This window comes from Apodemus sylvaticus, chromosome 3 (genome assembly GCF_947179515.1).
Source record: "Apodemus sylvaticus chromosome 3, mApoSyl1.1, whole genome shotgun sequence".
In the NCBI taxonomy this organism is placed as follows: domain Eukaryota; kingdom Metazoa; phylum Chordata; class Mammalia; order Rodentia; family Muridae; genus Apodemus; species Apodemus sylvaticus.
The window spans coordinates 33,179,134-33,202,924 of record NC_067474.1 but is presented as its reverse complement, the minus strand read 5'-3'; the positions used below and the strand labels follow the sequence as shown (position 1 = coordinate 33,202,924).

Genomic DNA, 23,791 nt, shown 5'->3' with positions numbered 1-23,791 from the left:
CTTTACCCCGCCCCACTTCTGACTGTTGCAATCTGTGCTGACTGGCTTTGTGTGTCAACTTGACACAAGCTAAGAGTCTCTCACCTCCCAGGTCTCTGGTACATTCTAGAGGGTACCCTTACCTCCTACCTCCTGAGGTTGCCTGTTTCCATTCTTTTGCTGACCCTCACACACCAGTACCTGATCATGTTCCACTTTGCCCCTCCCTGTCCCCTTTCCCTCCCAGATCCCTCCCTCCCTCTGCCCCCTGTGATTGCTTTCTTCTCCCTCTAAGGTGGGATTGAGGCGTCCTCACTTGGACACTTCAGCTTGTTAACATTCTTGAGTTCTGTGGATTGTGTCTTGGGTATTCTGCACTTCTTTGGCTAATATCTACTTATTAGTGAGTATATACCATGCATGTCCTTTTGGGTTTGAGTTACCTCACTCAGGATGATATTTTTCTAGTTCTATCCATTTGCCTGCAAAACTCATGATGTCCTTGTTCTTAATAGCCAAGTAGTATTCTCTTGTGTAAATGAGCCACATTTTCTGTATCCATTCCTCTGTTGTGGGACATCTGGGTTGTTTCCAGCTTCTGGCTATCACAAATAAGGCCATTATGAACATGGTGGAACATGCTCCTGTGGTATGGTGGGGCATCTTTTGGGTACATGCCCAAGAGTGGTATAGCTAGCTGGGTCTTCAGGTAGATCTATTTTCAGTTTTCTGACGGACCTCCAAATTGATTCCAGAGTGCTTGTACCAGCTTGCAATCCCACCAGCAATGTAGGAGTGTTCCTCTTTCTCCACGTCCTTAACAACATCTGCTGTCACCTGAGTTTTTGATTTTAGCCATTCTGATTGGTATAAGGTAGAATCTCAGGGTTGTTTTGATTTTTCATTTCCCTGATCACTAAGGACTTTGAACATTTCTTTAAGTGCTTCTCAGCTATTTCTCTGTTGTGAATTCTATTTAGTTCAGTCAGAAACAACACACAGCCCTTCCCCCCTCAGCCCTCTTCTGTGTTTTAAGTTTGTTTGTTTTTATGAGACAGGGTGTCACTATGTAGCTCTGGCTGTCCTGGAACTCATTCAGTTTCCCAAGCTGACCTTGAACTGAGATACTCCTGCCTCTGCTTCCTCAATACTGGATTAAAGGCACGCACCACCACACCCAGCTTTCTTCCCCCAGTTTCTACATTTGGGTTTGATAGGTCTATAATTTCAGAGTACTAGAAATATAGTATATTGCTTATATATAGGATTCTCCTTTATTCTCTGCAGCTGAATAACAGCCCTGTGGAATTTTCAAAGGATTGAAATGGACACACTCGGTTTAGATGTCTCTTGTCTCTTTCTAGAGACAAGATTTTAACCGACTCTTTCTTGGCTTAATATCTACTTTGTTGAAGAGTTTGGTGAAGTCAGACTTTGCTCTTTCCCTTGCCTCGCTTACTCTCCCATGTTCCTGCTTTCAGATTAACCCTATAGTCTTTTGCTGTTCTTATATGCTGGGTACCAAGTACATCTGGGGACTAGTCATACTAACATGCAGAATGTTGTCCCTGTGGGTTATGAAAAACACCATATTAATATTGCTTAGTGATGGTTCATCAGCACTTTTCTTAGTCCTCTCAGTAATTGTTCCAGAATATCTCCTCCATGAGCGAGCCTGTTACCATCTGTGCTTAATACCTCTGACAAACTGACTCCACATATTTCTTCTCCATCAGCCTAAACCTAGCTGTTTCTGATACCAGGATATTAATGTGTTTTCTTCAAACATCATACCCCAAATGAAAACTTTCTAACTTTTCAAAATTAGAATAGAAACTAGCTTTTGATAAGTGGGTACTTTGCACCGTGGATTCAAAGTCCTAAGGTGTGTGTGTCGTGTGCTGTATGTACTGCTCCTTCCAGCATGGGCTGGATGACTCTGCTCCTTTTCTTCTGCTGACACAGAAAGTGAGCCGTAGGAAATGCAGCTCAGCACACAGCACTGTCCTTCAGTGAAGTCCTATTTGTGTGACCGCACAGCTGGCTCTTGTAAACCTTGTGATGTTTTGTCTTGTCACACTTGCACCTCTTCTGCTTCTGCTGCTAGGCACCATTGTCTATTCACATTGGAGTGGGGAAAATCTTAGGTTTAGATTTTGTTTGTTTGTTTGTTTGTTTGTTTGTTTTAATGGCAGAGTCCTCTGGTCAGAGTACCGCAGTACATCAGTACACAGTAGATCGTTCATGGTGCCCAGGTGCTTGTTCAGTGTCCTTTGAATGTAGTCGCCTTAGGGCTGCTAAAGTTATCTTTCCAAATGCAATTTCATCATTGAAGCCCTTCACTATATATGAGGATAAACCTAAAGTGTGGTACACAATATAATTAGAATTTTATTTCCCTATTATCCTTTTTACCTCTTGTACCATTGCCCAAACATCATGAAGAATTATACTTCAGGGGCTGGAGAATTGTTCAGTGGCAGTAGCACTTACTGTGTAGTACAGTACCCTGGTTTGATTCCAAACACTGGGCAGCGTACAAACTTCTGTAGTTCTGCTCTTAGGGATCTGAAGTACTTTTGCAAGCGTCCTCATACATGTAACATACATACAGGCACACATACATAAAAACATTTTTAAAGAATCGTGAGGCTGGAGAGAAGCTCGGTCCTTAAGAGCAATGGCTGCTTTTCTGAAGGATCCAGGTTCTATTCCTTGTACAGTCTTCTGTAACTACAATTTTAGGGGATGTACTGCTCTCTTCTGACTCTGTGGGCACCCGGAATTATGTGGTAACTCCAATTTCAGGGGAATTACTGCCCTCTTCTGACTCCATAGGCACCAGGAATGTATTTTGTACACAACAAATAAACATGCGGGCAAAACACCCACACACATAACTTTTTTTTCCTTTTTTGAGACATGAGTATACTCATGTGCCTGCCTCTGCCTCTTGAGTGCTGGGATGTCCCGCTGAAAACTGTTTGTCTTTGCAGGGCTGTCTCCTCACCGGACTATGAGCGCCTTGACAGAAGAAATCGTGTCTTACTCCTCCTCGTGTCCTCAGTGTCTGGCACAATTCCTGATACACAGTAAGTGATTGACACTTTTTGTTTTAAGTGAAAATGATGTAGCTTGGAGTCAATTATTAATCCTTATACCTATAGAGATCAATTCATGTATTTTTATAAAAATAAGATATTTGCATAGTACACACCTTTAGTTCCAGTGTTTGAAAGACAGAGGCAGTTGGATCTCTCTAAGTTTGAGCCCTGTCTGATCTACACACCAAGTTCCAGGCCAGCCAGGACTTTATAGAGACCCTGCCTGGAAATAAATAAATAAATAAAAAAATTAAAAACTGAAGCTCTGCATTTAACTTACTTCTTGAGGTTCAATTTTTTAATAATTTCATCATATTTTCCAGTATTGTGTATGCTTTTGAGTATGTGGGTTAGAACATTCTCAAGTTAGGGGATTTATATAAAACAAAAGGAGAAATTGACAGGTAAGCCAGGATAGAGAAAAATGAGCAATCTTTGAACAGGCCAGCATCAAGTCCCCGTCTGTGTAGTGTTGTCAACTCACACATTTCTTCTCAGAGACCTAACCTGATGCATGCTTGTCTTACATCTCGTCAGGTAGCTGTCTAATGGAATAATGAAGTGCTTTGTTTTTGATTGTTTGATTTTAAGTCCACCTTTAAATAAAAACAAAAACAAAAAACAAACAACCCTTTTAGCTTGGGCATTAAATGTGTCATTTAATGCCCAGAGAAAGAAGTATCTTTATTGAAGACTAGTTAATGGGTGAGAGCTCTCCTGCTCCCTTTGTCTTCACCATAGACTTTAGAAACCACACGGAGAGGTTAGTGACTCATCCTGACTGCTGTCTACTTTTGGACTTCCATGCATTGTTTGAATTGCTGGGGCCGGGGCTGGGGTGATGCGACAGTAAATAAAGCACTTACTGTCTAGGCGTCAGGACCAGAGTTTGGATCCCCAGAACCAGTGTAGAAACTGGGCAGACTTGGCAGCTGCCTAAAGCTAACACTAGAGCGGTAGGGGTGGGATTTTCCAGGTAAGCCGGGCAGTTAGACTAACAAGAATTGGTGAGCGTAGGGCCCAGCGAGAGCCTGCCAGAAAGGAAGATGAGTGCAACTGAGGAAGACATTTGAAGTCAGTTTCAGGCGGCCATATGCATAATATCTTTTCACGTGTATATGAACTTATGTACACATGAACACCACACACATACACACATACACACAGAAAAAAGAAAAGGAAAAAATATTATTTGAACATGCCAGATTATATGTCAGATTTGGAAACTGGTAGTAAACAAATATTATGAGCCAACCATTTCAAAGTTAAGCCTAGATCACTGCTAACAGGGTCAAGGAGCTGACTGTGATAGATTCCTACACTGTACATGCCTTCTTTCCCATCCCAGGTCAGCCTGCCATGTTGAATTTGTCAGGCTGACCTCCGATTTGAACTCAACCTCTTACTGCTTCTGCCTTTCCTCTGCCGGGATTTATAGGTATGTGCCACCATGCCTGACTTTGTCTCTTTCTTAATATAAAAAGAATTTTTTTTGAACTTCTTATCTGTCTTACTTATTTTTCTGTTTCTGGGATAAAGCCTTAATGACCAAGACAACATATAAAAGAGTCTAATTGGGGTTGTGGCTCAGGAAGGTAGGCATCTATGCTGCTGGAGCAAGGGCATGGTGCTCGGTGGCTGGAGTGCGACTGAGAACTTCCATCGTGCCCCCCTAGGGAGTTAGAGGGTGCACTGGGAATGGTACGAGTCTTTGAAAACTCAAAACTTGCCCCCCAGCGACACACCTCCTCCGACAAGGTCACACCTCCTAAGTCTTCCTAAACCTTCTACCAATCGGTGACTAAGTATTCAAACACAGGAGCCTGTGGAGGCCATTCTCATTCAAACCACTAAATATTTAGTCAAAGTGTTTTTTTTTTTTTTTAAATAAAGCTTGTATTTTGCTTTAAAGGAATACCAGATTTACAAATGTTTATACATTTAAAGGCAGATATTGGAGCATAAAAGGCCATATAGAAGCATCACATTATGTAAATGATGTAATTTCATATTTATAACCAGAAAATAAAAAGTCAAGCGACAGCTTTCCATTTGATAGCCTCTTGGGACCTTAGAAGCTCTCAAATATGCTTCATTTAATTTTGTGTTCGCTTTACAAGCTTTTGAGGTCAACCAACCACAATTACTCACATTTTTGATTTTCTTTTTCAGTCATGGAATCATGGTGTCATAGAGTCATAGAACCAATATTTTCAAAGGAAATTAGTAGCGAAAGATGAGGTCATAGTAGCTACCAGACAAACAAAACCCCACTTTCTTACTTTGCTGATAGGATTAGGAAAATTTCTTGGTGCCATAATCCTAAGTATTAGTGTAGGGCTGACTGTGAAGAAGATGCTACTACTCAGAAGCCTCTCTCGCCTTCCCCCCTCACTGGTACCCTTCCAAGGTTCATTCATGCCCCTGCCTACAGCTATAGTTCCTTCACTCTCTCTACTCTACAGCTCCATTGTGAAATCAGCCCAATTTATATAATATATATATTTATATAACTGTTTTTGTCAAGGTATATTTGAATAGATTTGAATTTTGTTGTTTTCATTATGTAGGATGGTTGTACTTAAAATAGAAGTATAAAAGTATTTTTATTATAAAACTGAGAATCGACTGTAGAAGAGCATATGAAGTCCATCTTCATATGGTAATGTCAAGTTACTTTTTAGAAGGATTTTACCAGTTTTATACCTATGTGACATCTATTAGATATGTTTCTGTTCTGTGTTCCTTGCCAATATTTCATGCTAATTCTTCTAGTTTTTACTGTTCTAAGAACTTTAAAATGTCATCCTGTGGTCTGAAGTTGTTTTATTGATAGACAATGACATCTTGCATTTCTTCGTGTATTTGTTCATTGTATAAGTTTCCTAGTCTGTGAAATTCCAGTCAAAAGTTTCCTTGTTTCCTTGTTGTGTTATCTTTTTTTTGTTACCCATACAGTGTTTGTGTCTTATGTGTACATGCAAGTATGTGTTAGCATGCATTTATGTGTTATGTGTGCTTGAGCGGAGAGCAGAGCACATCTTAAGCTGTTGTTTTGGGCACTGTCTTCTCACCCAGCTGCCAGTCTCTGTTTTTTCAGTTTTGTTTCCGAGATAGTTCTTTCTTTGGCCTAGAACTCACCATGTACAGTGAGCTGCATAACCACATCTGACTTTTTTTTTTTTTAACATGGGATTTAGGCATTAGGCTCAGGTACTCATTCTTGCAAGGAAGTTACTTTACTGACTGACCTCTTCTCCACTCTAGGAAGCATTCTTACATAGCGTAGATACCAATCTTTAATTAGATTTTTTGTTTACAGGCATTTCCCAGCTTGTAGCTTGTCTTTGATGTTCTTTATTTTCTTATTTAGAATTTTTTAGTACATTTATATATCCAGGGCTGTGTGTATAGGCCGGAGGACAGCTTGCAGGACATGATCCTTTCTCTCCACTGTGTAGCTCTCAGGGACTAGACGCAAGTCATCGGGCTTGATCCTTTATCGGCTGAGCCATCTTGCCAGCCCTGAAAATTTAGTTACTATAGTTTTTTTAATGATGCATAAAAGTTCTCAGCTTACATGTGATCAAAACATTAAGTTAAGAAAACCTTTCATATTTACCTTGCTAGTTGTACTTCATATTTATACTGCTAATATATCCTGAAATGGTTATTTATATGTGAACTGATGTGAGGGAGATCCACTTTCATATTTTTTCCACATTGGTACTTTCAGGACCATTTACTTTTCTGCCTTCTGTTGTAATTTCTGCTGCAGTTGTCCTGCTGTCATGGCAGGCTCCGTAGACAGTCACTGACAGGGCAGGTCATTATTTCTATCCTTGTGGGAGGTAGCCTGCGCTCTGTTCTTCCGGCACTCTGGCCTTCTGTACGTTTTTATTTATTTATTTATTTATTTATTTATTTATTTATTATTTATTTATTTATTTATTTTTATTAGCCAGGTATAATTGTCTTCTAGGAGGCTTACTGTTGAATAAGTTCATGGTTTCTAGTTTTTTCTGAACTTTGGCTGGCTGTTCAATTGGCCCGGCTTTCACTACAAGCTGACTGATTTAAACTGGCTTCCAACTAACTGTAATTTGTACTAATTTCTTGGCTTCTTATTCTCTGGCTCATCTGTCTTCAGCTGCAACCTGTCCTGGTGAAACTGCCTCTAATTCTTTTTTTATATTTTCTTTTTTATTTTAGTTTCCCTTTCTCTTTCTCTTCCTTTTCCTCCCCCCTTCCCCCTTCCCTCTTATGTTTCTCTGTTTCTCTCTCTCTTTATCGCTCTGCACTGCTCTCTTAACCTATCTTTCCTGTCTGCTCTTATGAGAGTTGGACATATCTCTGACTCATTCTGTCAGATCTTTCTCTGGTTCACCACTTTGTCTGCCCCTCAATAAGACATCACTTTCAAACATGGCTGCTTCCTTCTACAAACTGACTTTCCCTTCATTGTTTGGAATTGAAGGTGTGTACTAAGGGAGTGTCTGTATTCCAGGCAGAGGGATTAAAGGTGTGCTATTCTAGCTGCATCTCAGAGACCTAGAGGTCTTTGGATGTGATCTTCTGCCAGAGCAGCCATGTTGCTGAATTAAAACTCCTCTACAGCTTTTCATTCCATTTTCAGTGTAGCCTGGGTTCTATTCCTTGGTGCTAACTTGGGCTGTCCAGGCAGTCTTGACTGCCCACCATGTGGTTTCTTACTCTCCAAACCCTCAAACCTCCAACTTCGGGCCCTTCAAACTTCTTTCAGTTATGTATTACTATCTGGTACACTGGTATGTTTTTATGTGCATTGTTCTGTTTTAGGACTCTCTTTCTTGATCCGTCTTGCAAGTCATTCATTTCCTATTGTTTTGTTAGTTTTCCTGGGAAATGTGAACCAATATTCCTTCATTCTAGGAAGAGCACTGACAACAGACCAAAGAAACAGTTGCATCTGAGTCCAGCTTGGTGTACCAGTGGTTCACTGGAGTTATTTTTAAGAGCATGGTTGAAGAGCATGAATATCTCTGTAGTTGCATCACCGCAGCATAGGTGACAACTTATAAAAGCTGCATTCCTAGAGCTAGCTCCCTGACCAATTCTTGGGCAGTTCTTTTCCACAGTCATTGCTTACTGATTACATAATCTTGGCGACGAACCTCATGAATCTTAAAAATGCCTGAAGTCTTCCTTCTTGAGCTTCATGTGATCTATGAATTGTATCTTGGGTATTCTGAACTTTTGGACTAATATCCACTTATCAGCGAGTGCATACCATGTGTGTTCTTTTGCGATTGAGTTAACTCACTCAGGATGATATTTTCTAGTTCCATCCATTTGCCTAAGAATTTCATGAATTTATTGTTTTTAATAGAATTCATTGTTTTAAATGGAGCAGTACTCCATTGTGTAAACAACCACATTTTCTGTATCCATCTGTTGAGGAACATCTGGGTTCTTTCCAGATTCTGGCTTTTATAAATAAGGCTACTATGAACACAGTGGAGCATGAGTCCTTCTTACATGATGGAGCACCTACTGGGTATATGCCCAGGAGTGGTATAGCTGGGTACTCAGATAGTACTATGTTCAGTTTTCTGAGGAACTGTCAAACTGATTTCTAGAGTGGTTTTACCAGCTTACAATCCCATCAGCAATGAAGGAGTGTTCCTCTTTCTCCACATCCTCTCCAGTATCTGCTGTTTTTGATCTCAGCCATTCTGACTGGTAACAGGTGGAATCTCAGGGTTGTTTTGATTAGCATTTCCCTGATGATTAAGGGTGTTGAACATTTCATAGGTGTTTCTCAGCTATCCGATATTCCTCACTTGAGAATTCTACTTTGGTCCTTCTTAGAAAGGGGGATCAAAATACCCATGCCTCACAGCCAACCAATGGACTGAGCACAGGGTCCCCAATGGAAGAGCCAGAGAAAGGACCCAAGGACCTAAAGAAGTTTGCAACCCCATAGGAGAATTCTTTGTTTAGCTCTATACCCCAATTTTTAATAGGGTTATTTGGCTATCTTGGCTCTTAACTTGTTGAGTTCTTTGTATATATTGGATATTAGCCCTCTATCGGATGTAGGATTGGTGAAGATCTTTTCCCAAATTGTTGGTTGCCGATTTGTCCTTTTGACAGTGTCCTTTGCCTTACAGAAACTTTGTAATTTTATGAGGTCCCATTTGTTAATTCTTGATCTTAGAGCATAAGCTATTGGTGTTCTGTTCAGGAACTTTCCCCCTGTGCCCATGTCCTCAAGGGTTTTCCCCAGTTCCTTTTCTATTAGCTTAAGAGTGTCTGGTTTTACATGGAGGTCCTTGATCCACTTGGAGTGAAGTTTAGTACAGATAAGAATGGATCAATTCGCATTCTTCTGCATGCTGACCTCCAATTGAACCAGCACAATTTGTTGAAAAGGCTATCTTTTTTCCACTGGATGTTTTCTGCTCCTTTGTCAAAGATCAAGTGACCATAGGTGTGTGGATTCATTTCTGAGTCTTCAATTCTATTCCATTAGTCCACTTGCCTGTCACTGTGCCAATACCATGCAGTTTTTAACACTATTGCTGTGTAGTATTGCTTGAAGTCAGGGATACTGATTCCCCCAGAATTTCTTTTGTTGTTGAGAATAGTTTTAGCTATCCTGAGTTTTTTGTTATTCCAGATGAATTGGAGAATTGCTTTTTCTAACTGTGTGAAGAACTGAGTTGGGTTTTGATGAGGATTGCACTGAATCTGTATATTGCTTTTGGTAAGATGGCCATTTTAACTATATTAATCCTGCCAATCCAAAAGCATGGAAGATTTTTCCATTTTCTGAGGTCTTCTTCTATTTCCTTCTTCAGAGACCTGAAGTTCTTGTCATATATATCTTTCACTTGTTTGGTTAGAGTCACACCAAGATACTTCATATTGTTTATGGCTATTGTGAAGGGTGTCATTTCCCTAACTTCTTTCTCAGCCTGCCTATCCTTTGAGTATAGGAAGGCAACTGATTTGCTTGAGTTGATTTTATAACCAGCCACTTTGCTGAAGTTGTTTATCAGCTGTAGGAGTTCTCTGGTGGAGTTTTTTGGATCACTTAAGTATACTATCATATCATCTGCAAATAGTGATAATATGACTTGTTCCTTTCCAATTTGTATCCCTTTGACCTCCTTATATTGCCTAATTGCTCTAGCTAGAACTTCAAGTACTTTATTGAAAAGATATGGAGAGAGAGGGCAGCCTTGTCTAGTCCCTGATTTTAGTGGGATTGCTTCCAGTTTCTCTCCATTTAGTTTGATGTTGGCTACAGGTTTGCTGTATATTGCTTTAACTATGTTTAGGTATGGGCCTTGAATTCCTGTTCTTTCCAAGACTTTTAGCATGAAAGGATGCGGGATTTTGTCAAATGCTTTTTCAGCATCTAATGAAATGATCATGTGGTTTTTTTCTTTGAGTTTGTTTATGTAGTGTATTGCATTGATGGATTTCCGTATATTGAACCAACCCTGCATCCCTGGGATGAAGCCTACTTGATCATGGTGGATGATCATTTTGATGTGTTCGTGGATTCGGTTGCCAAGAATTTTATTTAGTATCTTTGCATCAATATTCATAAGGGAAACTGGCCTGAAGTTCTCTTTCTTTGTTGGATCTTTGTATGGTTTTGGTATCAGCATAATTGTGGCTTCATTGAACGAGTTGGGCAGTGTTCCTTCTGTTTCTATTTTGTGGAATAGTTTGAAGAGTATTGGTGTTAGGTCTTCTATGAAGGTCTGATAGAATTCAGATGCATTGAAGCCATCTGGTCCCATATATATATATATATATATATATATATATATATATATATTTTTTTTTTTTTTTGGTTGGGAGACTTTCCATGATCCATTTTATTTCTTTAGGGGTTATGGGACTGTTTAGGTGATCTATTTGATCTTGATTTAATTTTGGTGTTTGATATCTGTCTAGGAAACTGTCCATTTCCTCCAAATTCTCTAGTTGTGTTGAGTATAGGCTTTTGTAGTAGGATCTGATGATTTTTTTTAATTTCCTCAGTTTCTGTTGCTTTATCTTCCTTTTCATTTCTAATTTTGTTAGTCTGGATACTGTCTCTGTGCCCTTTGGTTAGTCTGGCTAAGGGTTTATCTATCTTGTTGATTTTCTCAAAGAACCAGTTCCTGGTTTTGTTGATTCTTGAGCATTCTTCTTGGTGTGTTTTTCCTTTGACCAGCAAGAAGTGTCCCTCAGTGTCTCTTTTGATGACGTTAGGTTGAAAGTCAATTTTATCTGATATTAGAGTGGCTACTCCAGCTTGTTTCCTGAGACCATTTGCTTGTAAAATTGTCTTCCAGCCTTTTACTCTAAGGTAGTGTTTTTCTTTGACACTGAGGTGTGTTTCCTGTATGCAGCAAAATGTAGGATCCTGTTTACATATCCAGTCTGTTAGTCTATGTCTTTTTATTGGGGCATTGAGTCCATTGATGTTAAGAGATATTAAGGAATAGAGATTATTACTTACTGTCATTTTTGATGTTATTTTTTACATTTGATTGGTTAACTTCTTTTGGGTTTAATGAAAGAAGGTTACTATCTTGCTTTTTCCAGGGTGAAGTTTCCCTCCTTGTATTGGTGTTTTCCTCCTATTATCCTTTGTAGTGCTGAGTTTGTGGAAAGATATTGGGTAAACTTGGTTTTGTCATGGAATATCTTGGTTTCTCCATGTATGGTGATTGAGAGTTTTGCTGGGTATAGTAGTCTTGGCTGGCATTTATGTTCTCTTAGAGTCTGCATGAGATCTGCCCAGGATCTTCTAGCTTTCATGGTCTCTGGTGAGAAGTCTGGTGTGATTCTGATAGGTCTTCCTTTATATGTTACTTGGCCTTTTTCTCTTACTGCCTTTAATATTCTTTCTTTGTTTAGTACATTTGGGGTTTTGATTATTATGTGACAGGAGGTATTTCTGTTCTGCTCCAGTCTGTTTGGCGTTCTATAGTCTACTTGTATATTCATGGGCATCTCTCTCTTTAGGTTAGGGAAGTTTTCTTCCATAATTTTATTGAATATATTTGCTGACCCTTTAAGTTGTAAATCTTCACTCTCATCTATGCCTATAATCCTTAGATTTGGCCATCTCAATGTGTCCTGGATTTCCTGGATGTTTTGGGTTACAAGCTTTTTGCATTTTGCATTTTCTTTTGAGTCCATGGTTTCTATGGTATCTTCGGCATCTGAGATTCTTTCTTCTATCTTTTGTATTCTGTTGTTGATATTTGCATCTATGGCCTCTGATTTCTTCCCAAGGTTTTCTATCTCCAAAGTTGTCTCCCTTTGCAATTTCTTAGTTGTTTCTACTTCTGATTTTAGATCCTGGATGGTTTTGCTCAGCTCCTTCACTTGCTTGTTTGTATTTTCCTCTAATTCTTTAAGAGATTTTTGTGTTTCCTCTTTCATGATTCTCCTGTATTTCTTTAGGTGATTTTTGCATTTCCTCCTTATTGACTTCGATCTTTTGACCCGTATTCTTCTAAATTTCTTTTAATGATTTTTGTGTTCCCCTTGTAAGGGCTTCTAACTTTTGATCCATTTTTTTCCCTGAATTTCTTTAAGAGATTTATTTATGTCCTTCATGTGTTCCTGTAACAGCACCATGTCCAGTGATTTTATATCCAAATCTTGTTTTTCTAGTGTGTTGGGGTATCCAGGACTTGCTGTTAATGGAGAATTGGGTGCAGATGCTACCATATTGCCTTGATTTCTGTTAGTAATGTTCCTACATTTGCTTTTTGCCATCTAATTCTCACTGGTGTTAGTTGGTCTTTTTGTCAGTGGCTGGTGCTTCAACCTCCTTTGAGCCTGTAAGGCCATTTCCACAACACTGGATGACTGGGTTTCCCCTGGCACAGATTGCTGATGTGCTGCCCTCCTCTTGGGTGCTGTTGGAGCCCTGGTGTGTCCTGCCCCAAGCAATGTTATACTTGGACCAGGTGCTGCTGTCAGGGAGCAAAGATGGCAGTGGAGATCCCGCAGGGCACAGGCCCCACGCCTGGCTGGCACACAGACAAACCGCCACTCTGCCCAGGTACTGGGCGCAGGCGGCAGCCAGCAGCTCATAAGTCTGCCTCCGTAGAGGTCTTAGACTCGGGATATTTCAGTACCTGGGATCGCCTGTCCCATCCTACTGGTGGCAAAGATGGCGGCTGCCGACCTCTCTGCAGGGCAGAGTACCCGCACCTGGCTGGCACACAGATGAACTGCTGCTCTGTCCAGGTCCTGGGCACAGGCGGCAGCCTGCAGCTCGGTGGTCTGCACATCCCCAGAGGTCGTAGACTCGGGATAGCTCAGTACCCGGGGTCGCCTGTCTTGCCCAACTGGCAACAAAGATGGCAGCTGATTCTAAGTTTAATATGGAAGCTTGCACTGTTAAAAAAAGGTGTCAAAAGTTTGTTTGGTTGGTTGGCTGAAGTATTTATCAAAAGATGGCTTACTGAAAAGGAGTTGGAGATGCCTGATATCCCTTGGCTTAGTGTTGATGAAGAGATTTTAAGGCTTAGGGAAATTGCAATGCTAGAGTAGATACATTGTGTATAACCTAATCCTCCACAGTGGGAAGGTCCAGAAGATATGACCTTCACCTGTCCTATGAGATGTAAACTGGTGAGAGGGACACCAGCACATTTAAAGAGTTTTGTTCTTGCCCTTTTCCTTGTGCCAGACCTTAGGATTGGAGATGCTGCTGCTCAATTAGATGAATTAAATTCAATGGGTATAATTGGGCCCCGAGTTAACAAGGGCCAGCATTGAACCACCAGAGACAAGGTAATCGTAGTTATTATAATGGACAGCATAGACAAAACAATGTTTATAATGACACACCCAGTAATGGGCAGAGAGGTGGGCTTATGGAGGATGGGTGATTAATGGAGTTTTGACTAATGTGCAACTCAAAGTAGGTCCAGTTGGTCCCCGAATACATCCTGTGGTCATTTCCCCAGTTCCAGACTGTATAATTGGGATAGATATACTCAGAAATTGGCAGAATTCTCACATTGGTTCTCTGACCTGTGGAGTGAGGGCCATTATGGTTGGAAAGGCAAAACGGAAGCCTTTAGAATTGCCTTTACCAAAGAAAATAGTGAATTAAAAACAATACCGTATTTCTGGAGGAATTGCAGAATTTACTGCCACGATCAAGGACTTGAAAGATGCAGGGGTGGTGGTTCCCACCACATCTCCCTTTAACTCTTCCATCTGGCCTGTGCAGAAGACAGATGGATCATGGAGGATGACTGTTCACTATTGAAAATTAAATCAGGTAGTAACTCCAATTGCAGCTGCTATACCAGATGTAGTTTTGTTACTTGAGCAAATAACACATCTCCTGGAAACCTGGTACGCAGCTATTGACCTGGCAAATGCCTTCTTCTCAGGACCTGCCCATAATGACCAACAGGAGCAATTTGCTTTCAGTTGGCAAGGCCAGCAGTATACCTTTACAGTTTTGCCTCAAGGATATATTAACTCTCTTACCCTGTGTCATAACTTAGTTAGAAGGGACCTTGATCGTTTGTCTCTTCTACAAAATATTACATTGGTGCACTATATTGATGATATTATGCTGATTGGACCAAGTGAACAGGAAGTAGCAACCACTTTGGACTCATTGGTAACACATATGCGTATCAGAGGATGGGAAATAAATCCGACCAAGAGTCAAGGACCATCTACTTAAGTGAAATTCTTAGGAATTTCACACAGTGGTGTGGGGCATGCAGAGATATTCCTTCTAAGGTGAGGAATAAGATAAGTTATTGCACCTGGCCCCTCCCACCACCAAGAAAGAAGCACAACGTTTAGTGGGTCTATTTAGATTCTGGAGACAGCACATTCCTCACTTAGGTGTGTTACTCAGGCCTATTTACCGAGTGAGTCGGAAAACTGCTAGCTTTGTATGGGGCCTGGAACAGGAGAAGGCTCTTCAACAGGTCCAAGCTGCTGTGCAGGCTGCACTACCACTTGGACCATATGATCCAGCAGACCCAATGGTACTTGAGGTGTCAGTGGCAGATAGAGATGCTGTTTGGAGCCTCTGGTAGGCCCCTGTAGGTGAATCACAGAAGAGACCTTTGGGATTTTGGAGCAAAGCTCTACCGTCCTCTGCAGACAACTACTCTCCCTTTGAAAAAACAGCTCTTGGCCTGCTATTGGGCTTTAATGGAAACTGAACGTTTGACAATAGGACACCAAGTTACTATGTGACCTGAACTACCCATCATGAGCTGGGTGTTATCAGACCCTCCAAGTCATAAAGTAGGACGTGCACAACAGCTGTCTATTATCAAATGGAAGTGGTATATACGTGATCAGGCCAGAGCAGGTCCTGAAGGCACAAACAAGTTACATGAAGAAGTTGCTCAGATGCCTATGATTTCTACTCCTGTTACAATGCCATCTGCTCCCAAGAATGCGCCCATAGCCTCATGGGGGTGGGTGTTCCCTATGACCTGTTGACTGAAGAAGAGAAGACTAGGATCTGGTTTACTGATGGCTCTGCATGTTATGCAGGCCCCACCCCTAAGTGGACAGCTGCAGCATTGCAACCCTTTTCTGGGCCGTCCTGGGACAGGGGAAGGAAAATCTTCACAGTGGGCAGAACTTCGGGTAGTACACATGGTATTACAGCTTGTTCGGAAGAAGAAATGGCCAAATGTACGATTGTTCACTGACTCATGGGCTGTAGCCAATGGATTGACTGGATGGTCAGGGACATGGAAAGATCACAATTGGAAAATTGATGAGAAAGACATCTGGGGAAAAAGTATGTGGATCTCTCTAAATGGGCAAAGGATTTGAAGACATTTGTGTCCCATGTAAATGCTCACCAAAAGGTGGCTTCAGCTGAGGAGGAGTTCAATAATCAAGTGGATGAGAAGACCCGTTCTGTGGACAGTCAGCCTCTTTCCCCAGCCATCCCAGTTATTGCCCAGTGGGCACATGAACAAAGTGGCCATGGTGGCCGAGATGCTTGGGCTCAGCAACACAGACTTCCACTCACCAAGGCTGACCTGGCTACAGCTGCTGCTGAATGCCAGATCTGCCAACAGCAGAAACCAACACTGAGCCCCAGATATGGCACCATTCCTTGAGGTGACCAGCCAGCAACCTGGTGGCAGGTTGACTATACTGGGCCACTTCCCCCGTGGAAGGGACGATGTTTTGTTCTTACTGGTGTAGATATTTATTCTGGTTATGGATTTGCCTTTCCTGCATGTAATGCTTCTGCCAAAACCACCATCCGTGGACTCACAGAATGCCTTATCTATCGTCATGGTATTCCACACAATATTGCTTCTGACCAAGGAACTATTTCACAGCCAGATAAGTGCGATAGTGGGCTCACGATCATGGAGTTCACTGGTCTTACCATGTTCCCCATAATCCTGAAGCAGCTGGTCTGATAGGAAGATGGAATGAATGGCCTTTTGAAGACACAGTTACAGTGCCAATTAGGTGGCAACAGCATGGAGGGCTAGGGCAGAGTTCTTCAGAAGGCAGTATATACTTTGAATCAGTGTTCAATATATGGTACAGTTTCTCCCATAGCCAGGAACCATGGGTCCAGGAATCAAGGGGTGGAAAAGGGAATAGTTCCACTCACTATCACTCCTAGTGACCCTCTAGGAAAATTTTTGCTTCCTGTCCCCACAACTTTAGGTTCTGCTGGCCTAGAAGTTTTGGTTCCAGAGGGGGGAGTGCTCCTACCAGGAGCCACAACAAACATTCCATTGAACTGGATGCTCAGATTTCTCCCTGGCCATTTTGGGCTTCTAATGCCCTTAAACCAACAGGGTAAGAAAGGAATAACAGTGTTAGGAGGGGTGATAGATCCAGATTACCATGGGGAAATTGGATTGCCTCTCCACAATGGAGGTAAACAGGATTATGTCTGGAGTGCAGGAGATCCCCTAGGGCATCTCTTAGTACTACCATGTCTTGTGATTAAAGTCAATGGGAAACTACAACTGCCTAATCGAAGCAGGATGACAAAGGATGCAGATCCATCAGGAATGAAGGTATGGGTCAATCCTCCAGGTAAAGAGCCAAGACCTGCTGAGGGGCTTGCCGAAGGTGAAGGAAATACAGAATGGGTAGCAGAGGAAGGTAGTTATAAATACAAGCTAAGACCACGTAACCAGTTGCAGAAATGAGGATTGTAAGTAATATGAATGCTTCTATCTTACTGTGTTAAGGATACATTTGTCTTTCTTCCAATTCCTTTAACACCAATTGGTAATTGAGACACTAAAAGAATGTTCCCAACGGACATTGCCCCATTGTAAATTTACAAATGTGTTTGCGATTGTACAAGGAATAGTTATATCATGTTAGGCGTATTCACAACCTTGTTATTGTTTCATGTGGACATGAGATATTATTTGTGTCAAGTTGACAAGGGGTGGATTGTAGTGGCTATTCCTGGTCGTCAACGTGACTATATCTGGAATGAACTACAATCTAGAATTGGAAAGCTCACCTATGATCCTAATCTGGAGGCTCAGAAATATAAGTTTCTGACCTGGATCTTGGAGCATGGAGACCTTGAAGCATACTGGCCGCGAATTCCAGAAGATTAAGACAAGGAGATCTCAGAGTTCAAGGTCATCTGGGATTAAAGGCATGGATGCACGTGCCTTTAATCTGGGCCACACCCTCTGCTGGAGACCTACTGCCTTTAATCTGGGCCACACCCTCTGCTGGATATATATATATATATATATATATATATATAAGGACATTGGAAGAAGGAAGACTTACTCTTCCTTGCCTCCTTGCCTCTGGGACTGAGCAACTGCTAGATCCTTGGACTGCCATCCACAGCTGCTGTTGCCCATTGTTGGGGAGTTGGACTATAGACTGTAAGTCATTGACAAATTCCCTAACTATATAGAGACTGCCCATACGTTCTGTGACTCTAGAGAACCCAGAGTAATACACTGTCTAAACTTGTGAAGAGGACACTGGCTAATATTGGATTTTTAAGCCACCTGTAGACTAATGGGCAGGAATTAGCAGTCAATTGGAGATATCCTGTACCTGCTGTCCTTATCCTGTGCTGAGTAGTTGAGACATCTGTTCCTAGGTCATCTATTATATTACTTAAGCTAATAGAGTTCGAGGCATATTTAGCAAGTCAGAATGTAGGATTCCCTTGATTCATTTTCTTGTTGAGGCCACTGTATGGGAGAAAGAATAATAGGCTTGCTTGTTTTTAAAGCATTCCAATTTGGCTTAATGTCTTCTAACTTACGTGAGTCTTGTATCATTTTCCTTAACAGCATTGTTTTCTTTCTTGCTGGAATCCCAACCTTCTTATTTGTGTGTTTATTTTTGCTTTCATTAATATCAGTATCTTTATATGCTTTTTTCTGTACAATTGAATTTGCTTCTATAATTCATTCTATTTCTATATTTGAATTCTTAATTTGTGCTTTCTAACCTTTTAGATTGAATTTTTTTCATTCTGTATTTTCCTATATAATTTGGAAACTATCCTTCCATTTCTTTTTGACCAGCATTGAAAATCTGTTAAGAAATCTATCGTATAATGTTCCCCAGATTGTATTACCTCTGGTGAGCAGTGATTTTTATCTCTGTTCTAATCTTTTTTGTTTGTTTGTTTGTTTGTTTGTTTGTTTGTTTTTTCGAGACTGGGTTTATCTGTGTAGTCCTGGCTGTCCTGGAACTCACTTTGTAGACCAGGCTGGCCTCGAACTCAGAAATCCGTCTGCCTCTGCCTCCCAAGTGCTGGGATTAAAGGCGTGCGCCACCACCGCCCGGCCTTCTGTTCTAGTCTTTTACATTTAAATTAAAATTATAATAAAAGATTCCTAAACTTTAGGCAATATTTATACTTTACTTGTACATTTAGCTTCTTTGTTCATGCTTCTCTTTCTAACTCCTCAGATCATCCCTGTGATAATTGTATGAAACATGTCCTTTTTCATTTCTTGAAGTAATGGTCCTTCTGGTTTTTGGTTTATCTCAGCAGATTTTCCATGCCTTCTGTGTTCCCCAAACAGACTTGCAGCGGTTACATTATATATTTTAAAAATACTTATTTTTATTTTATGCATGTGAAGATTAGTCTGCATGTATGTGAGCCTGGTGCCCATTGGAAGATGTCTTAGTCAGGGTTTCTATTCCTGCACAAATATTATGACCAAGAAGCAAGTTGGGGAGGAAAGGGTTTATTGAGCTTACACTTCCACATTGCAGTTCATCACTAAAGGAAGTCAGGACTGGAACTCAAGCAGGTCAGGAAGCAGGAGCTGATGCAGAGGCCATGGAGGGATGTTTCTTACTGGCTTGCTTTCCCTAGCTTGCTCAGCCTGCTCTCTTATAGAACCCAAGAGCACCAGCCCAGGGATGGTACCACCCACAAGGGGCCCTCCCCACTTGATCTCTAATTGAGAAAATGCCCCACAGCTGGATCTCATGGAGGCACTTCCCCAACTGAAGCTCCTTTCTTTGTGATAGCTCCAGCCTGTGTCAAGTTGACACACGAAACTAGCCAGTACAGAGGACATAAGAGGACATTAGAATTCCTTAAATGGGAGTTAGAGGTGGTTGTGAGCCACTGTGTGGGTGCTGGGACTAGAACCTGGAACTGTAACCACTGAGTTACCTGTCTTTCTAGCCCATTACATCATTGGTTGTACATCAGCTCATTCTGTGGAAAGTGATCAATCTGCCTTCTAAGCATTCTTGCTGCCATCGAGGGTGTTATGTTATTTTCATTTTTATTGTAATCTCTTTTTCTCCTGCTTACTTTTAATGTAAATCTTTTGATATTTCAAAGCTTTATTGCTAGGAATCTGAGTGAATATTTTTATACTGTTTGTCTTTTAAAACAATGCAGTGTTTCTTGAAATTCCACATACATTCCTTTCACTAGTTTTGAAAACTAAAGTAATTTTCTGTGTTGTAATTTTTTCAGGGAATATGCATATGAGCTATTATTTTGTTTTTCAAGTTTTTAAGCTCTGGCATTTTTCCTCCCTCCCTTTCTTCTTCCCTTTCTTGTTTTGTTTTTTGGGGGAGTTAGTTTATTTTGAAATAGGTTATCACTATATAGCCTGAGCTGTTGACTGTCTTATTTAAAAATCTTTCTCAGTTAGAATATGTTTGTCAATGCTCTGTCTTCAAGGATGTGGAAGATACTAACTCATTACTTCTAATGTGCTTTATGCATAGTGAGTTCCTCCTACAACAAAGCATAGTGGACTAAGACACATTTCCTTAGACATGACCAAGGTCAGCATGGACATTCATAATCATGTTTCTAAAGCATGTCTTTGATATATAATAAATATAAGAAAATTTTGTAATGATGTTTAAGAAACATTATAGTTAGAAAGATTAATACATTCAAGTTAGGGACATTTCATAAGATCTTTAAAAAATCATCTCAGACCCACCAAGAATAAAGAAAAGGCTCTGGGCTCTGGCTAATGGTCCAAGAACATGTTCCAAGGCTCTCTATTTAAACTCAGAACCGTAAAACAAAACCAAATAAAATACAAGGAAAACGTAGCCTACTGGTAGAGTTTGCCTCGCATGTGTAGGCCCTAGATTGAATTCCTAGTCCCATAAAAACACACACACACACAGTACAAGTCTCAATAAATGGATACAGCCAGATAAAACCAACCAAACGAAGAAACACAGCAAGTAAACATTATATTATGTTTTAATTTAAAAAATATTTTATGTATCTGAGTGTTTGCTTGTGTTTATGTCTGTGTACCAAATGTCTGGTGCCTTTGGAGAGCGGAAGAGGGCATTAGATCCCCTGTAACTGGAGTTACTGCCAGTTGTGAGCTGGGATTGAACCTGGGTCCTCTGGAAGAGCAGCAAGTGCTCTAACCACTGAGCCCTCTCCAGCCCTGCGTGTTTTTATGAGACATGGCCTTTTTTATGGAGCTCCTGTTTTATGTTTCCTGTTTAGAAAAGGTGGAAATTAAGGGGATCTGGAAGGTTTAGTTAATAATAGCTTTGATATTGATTAACTCATTTGGCAAAGGTATTTGTGTGTGTGTGTGTGTGTTGTGTATGTATAAGGTTAATTAAGTTATATTTAGGATAAGCAAGTTAATGACTATAAAATATTAGTTTTAAAAAGCTAGAAGATTTTGAATGTTTCATCAAAAAAAATAAAAATTTGAAGAAATAAATGTACTTACTCTGGTATAAATATTTCACAATGCAGACATCTATCAAAACATCACTTTGGACCTGGAGGGATGGCTCATTGGTTAGAAGCACTGGTTGCTTTTCCATAGGATCTAGTTTTAGTCCCCAGCACCCATTTGGCAGCTCACAACCATCTGTAACTTAAGTGCTAGGGAATCTGATACCCTTGTCTCGCCTACACGGGCACTGCATTCATGGGACTTACACATATCTGCAAGCAAAGCCACTGTACACATAAATTGTTTTTTAAACATCACATTGCATTCCAAGTGTTTGTAGAGTTTAGGTGTCATTTTCAGTAAAAGTAAATTCATAAATAACAGGGAAGTTGGTCGTGGGCTCTATGTGAACAGTATCTTCTCAATTTTTCTATAAATCTGAAAGTGTTTTAAAGTAAAATAGCTGTTTAAATCAATTTTATCTTTTTTTCCAAACTTAGATTAATCATTTTCTACTTTCTTCTTGATTGGCCATACTTTATTTAATCATCCACTGATAAAATTAGAATGTAAAAGTATACAGTTGTAGTTTTGAAAGTCCCTGACAGTCAGAACCTGTTGTATTGGATTTCTCTTGACTCTGACTTTCAGGCCCAGGTCAGGCTGTTCTTCTCTTGGGTAGCCGGGGGCTATGTGAGGGTGTTTCCGGAGGGTGGGTGTAAATGAGCTGCCGGCACTCTGGGACTTTGCCAGTGGCTCACAGTGAGCCCCCTTCACCTTGCAGCAGGCCCAGTTTTAGTCTCTTGACCATATGCTGCCACTACCAGCATCCTTACCAGGATAGCATGTCTTTGTCTATGGCACTCTGCATGTCTTTTATTTATTTATGTGGGGGTGGTGCACATGTCATGCTGTACACGGGGAAGTTAGAAGACTACCCATGGGATATACGTACGTGTGGCGTGGGACTGATTTCCTTATGTGATCTTGACAGCGGATTGCTCTCAAGTAGATGTCATTCATAAGCCTGTTTCTCATCTGTAGAATAAGAGCATGGACTGAATGAGGTCTTGATCATAGATGAAGCAACTCGTATGTTGGTGTGTGTCTGCATAAGCATGAGTTCATGCCAACACATATTGTATGCAAATCCAACCAAGTGAGGAGGGTGTGATAATTTTAAAATATTGGTCCCTAAATCTAGGGAAAGGATCTAATTGGAACATGGAAAACACAAAAATAGTATAAGAAAAGCAAGATAAATATTAATATTTGTTAGTATTTCTCAATATTTTTTAGAATATCCCACTTTATCTTCAGTAGGTTAAAGGTTTAGCCTTAAGATATTTGGTGTGTAGAAGAAAGCTATAGTTAGCTTTGCTTTTTTTGTTAATTTTTTTTGATATATTCTTTATTTACATTTCAAATGCTATCCCCATTCCCAATCATCCTCCCCCTGGGTAGCCCCATCCCATCCTCCCTCCCACTACTTCTATGAGGGTGTTTCTCCACCTACCCTACTCCCACATCCACAGCCTCCATGCCCCTACACTGGGGCATCTATTAGCCTTTACAGGACCAAGGACCTCTCCTCCCACTGATGCCTGACAAGGCCAGCCTCTGCTACAAATGCAGCTGGAGCCATGTGTACTCCCTGCTTTTTTTTTTTTTTTTAACAGTACAGTGTAAATTTTCCTTAGCATGATTATTGTACTGTGACTACTTAGGAGAATGTTTTTATTCTTAGGAAATATACACTGAAATAATCAAGAATAAAGGACTACATACTCAGAGGTTTCAGTACTATGTAAATATATATAATAATTCTCAACATATTTACCTATGTATATGTATATATTCATTTTTATGTCAGCACATGATCCTGGATTCTTAGTGTTATCATTCAAGTTGTTGCCCAGATTGACTCAGATATGGTTAATTGGCCACACTCTTATCTAATGTTTCTATATTGTCTCAATTTTAAATGAAAGACAACTGAGAACTTGTGATGGTGTGAATTTTAATTGATTTAAATGACCAGTTTTAATTATCTTGAAAATTGAAATTTCATGAACAAGTTATCTTTTTTTTCCTTTCATAGAGTCAAGGTGAATTTTGGGACATGGCCACTGCTTCACCAAGGTCTGACACTAGTGATCACCACAGTGGAAGGTTACAGTTAAAGGTAACGGGTAAGTGATTTTAATAACAATGCAGCATTGTGATGGTCAGATGAAATTGGATTTTGCATGCATAACTAGGCTAGTATTTCATAAGTGATGCTCTTGAGACTGATACAGTGATGTTGGAATGATGTTGGGCAGCACACGGATTTAATGTCTTGCCCTCATATTCTGTCTATTCTTCTTTCCTTGCCTTGACTTTATCATTATTTAGTTTATGTTTTTGAAGTAAAAATCATGTTGGAGGGCAGGAGAGATGGCTCAGTGGTTAAGAGCACTGACTGTTCTTCCAGAGGTCCTGAGTTCAAATTCCAGCAACCACATGGTCGCTCTCAACCATCTACAATAAGAT

General features: G+C 40.5%; 1 protein-coding gene across 2 annotated transcripts in view; it reads left to right on the top strand.

Moving 5' to 3' along the window:
* Window positions 1-23,791, top strand: part of Wwp1 (WW domain containing E3 ubiquitin protein ligase 1) — a 101,019-nt gene that overhangs the window by 15,063 nt on the left and 62,165 nt on the right. For both annotated transcript variants that reach the window (XM_052176131.1, XM_052176130.1), the window contains exons 2-3: window positions 2,976-3,071; window positions 23,358-23,448. In XM_052176131.1, coding sequence (XP_052032091.1) covers window positions 23,379-23,448 — 70 coding nt within the window. In that variant the 5' untranslated portion in view covers window positions 2,976-3,071; window positions 23,358-23,378. The remainder of the gene's footprint in view (window positions 1-2,975; window positions 3,072-23,357; window positions 23,449-23,791) is intronic.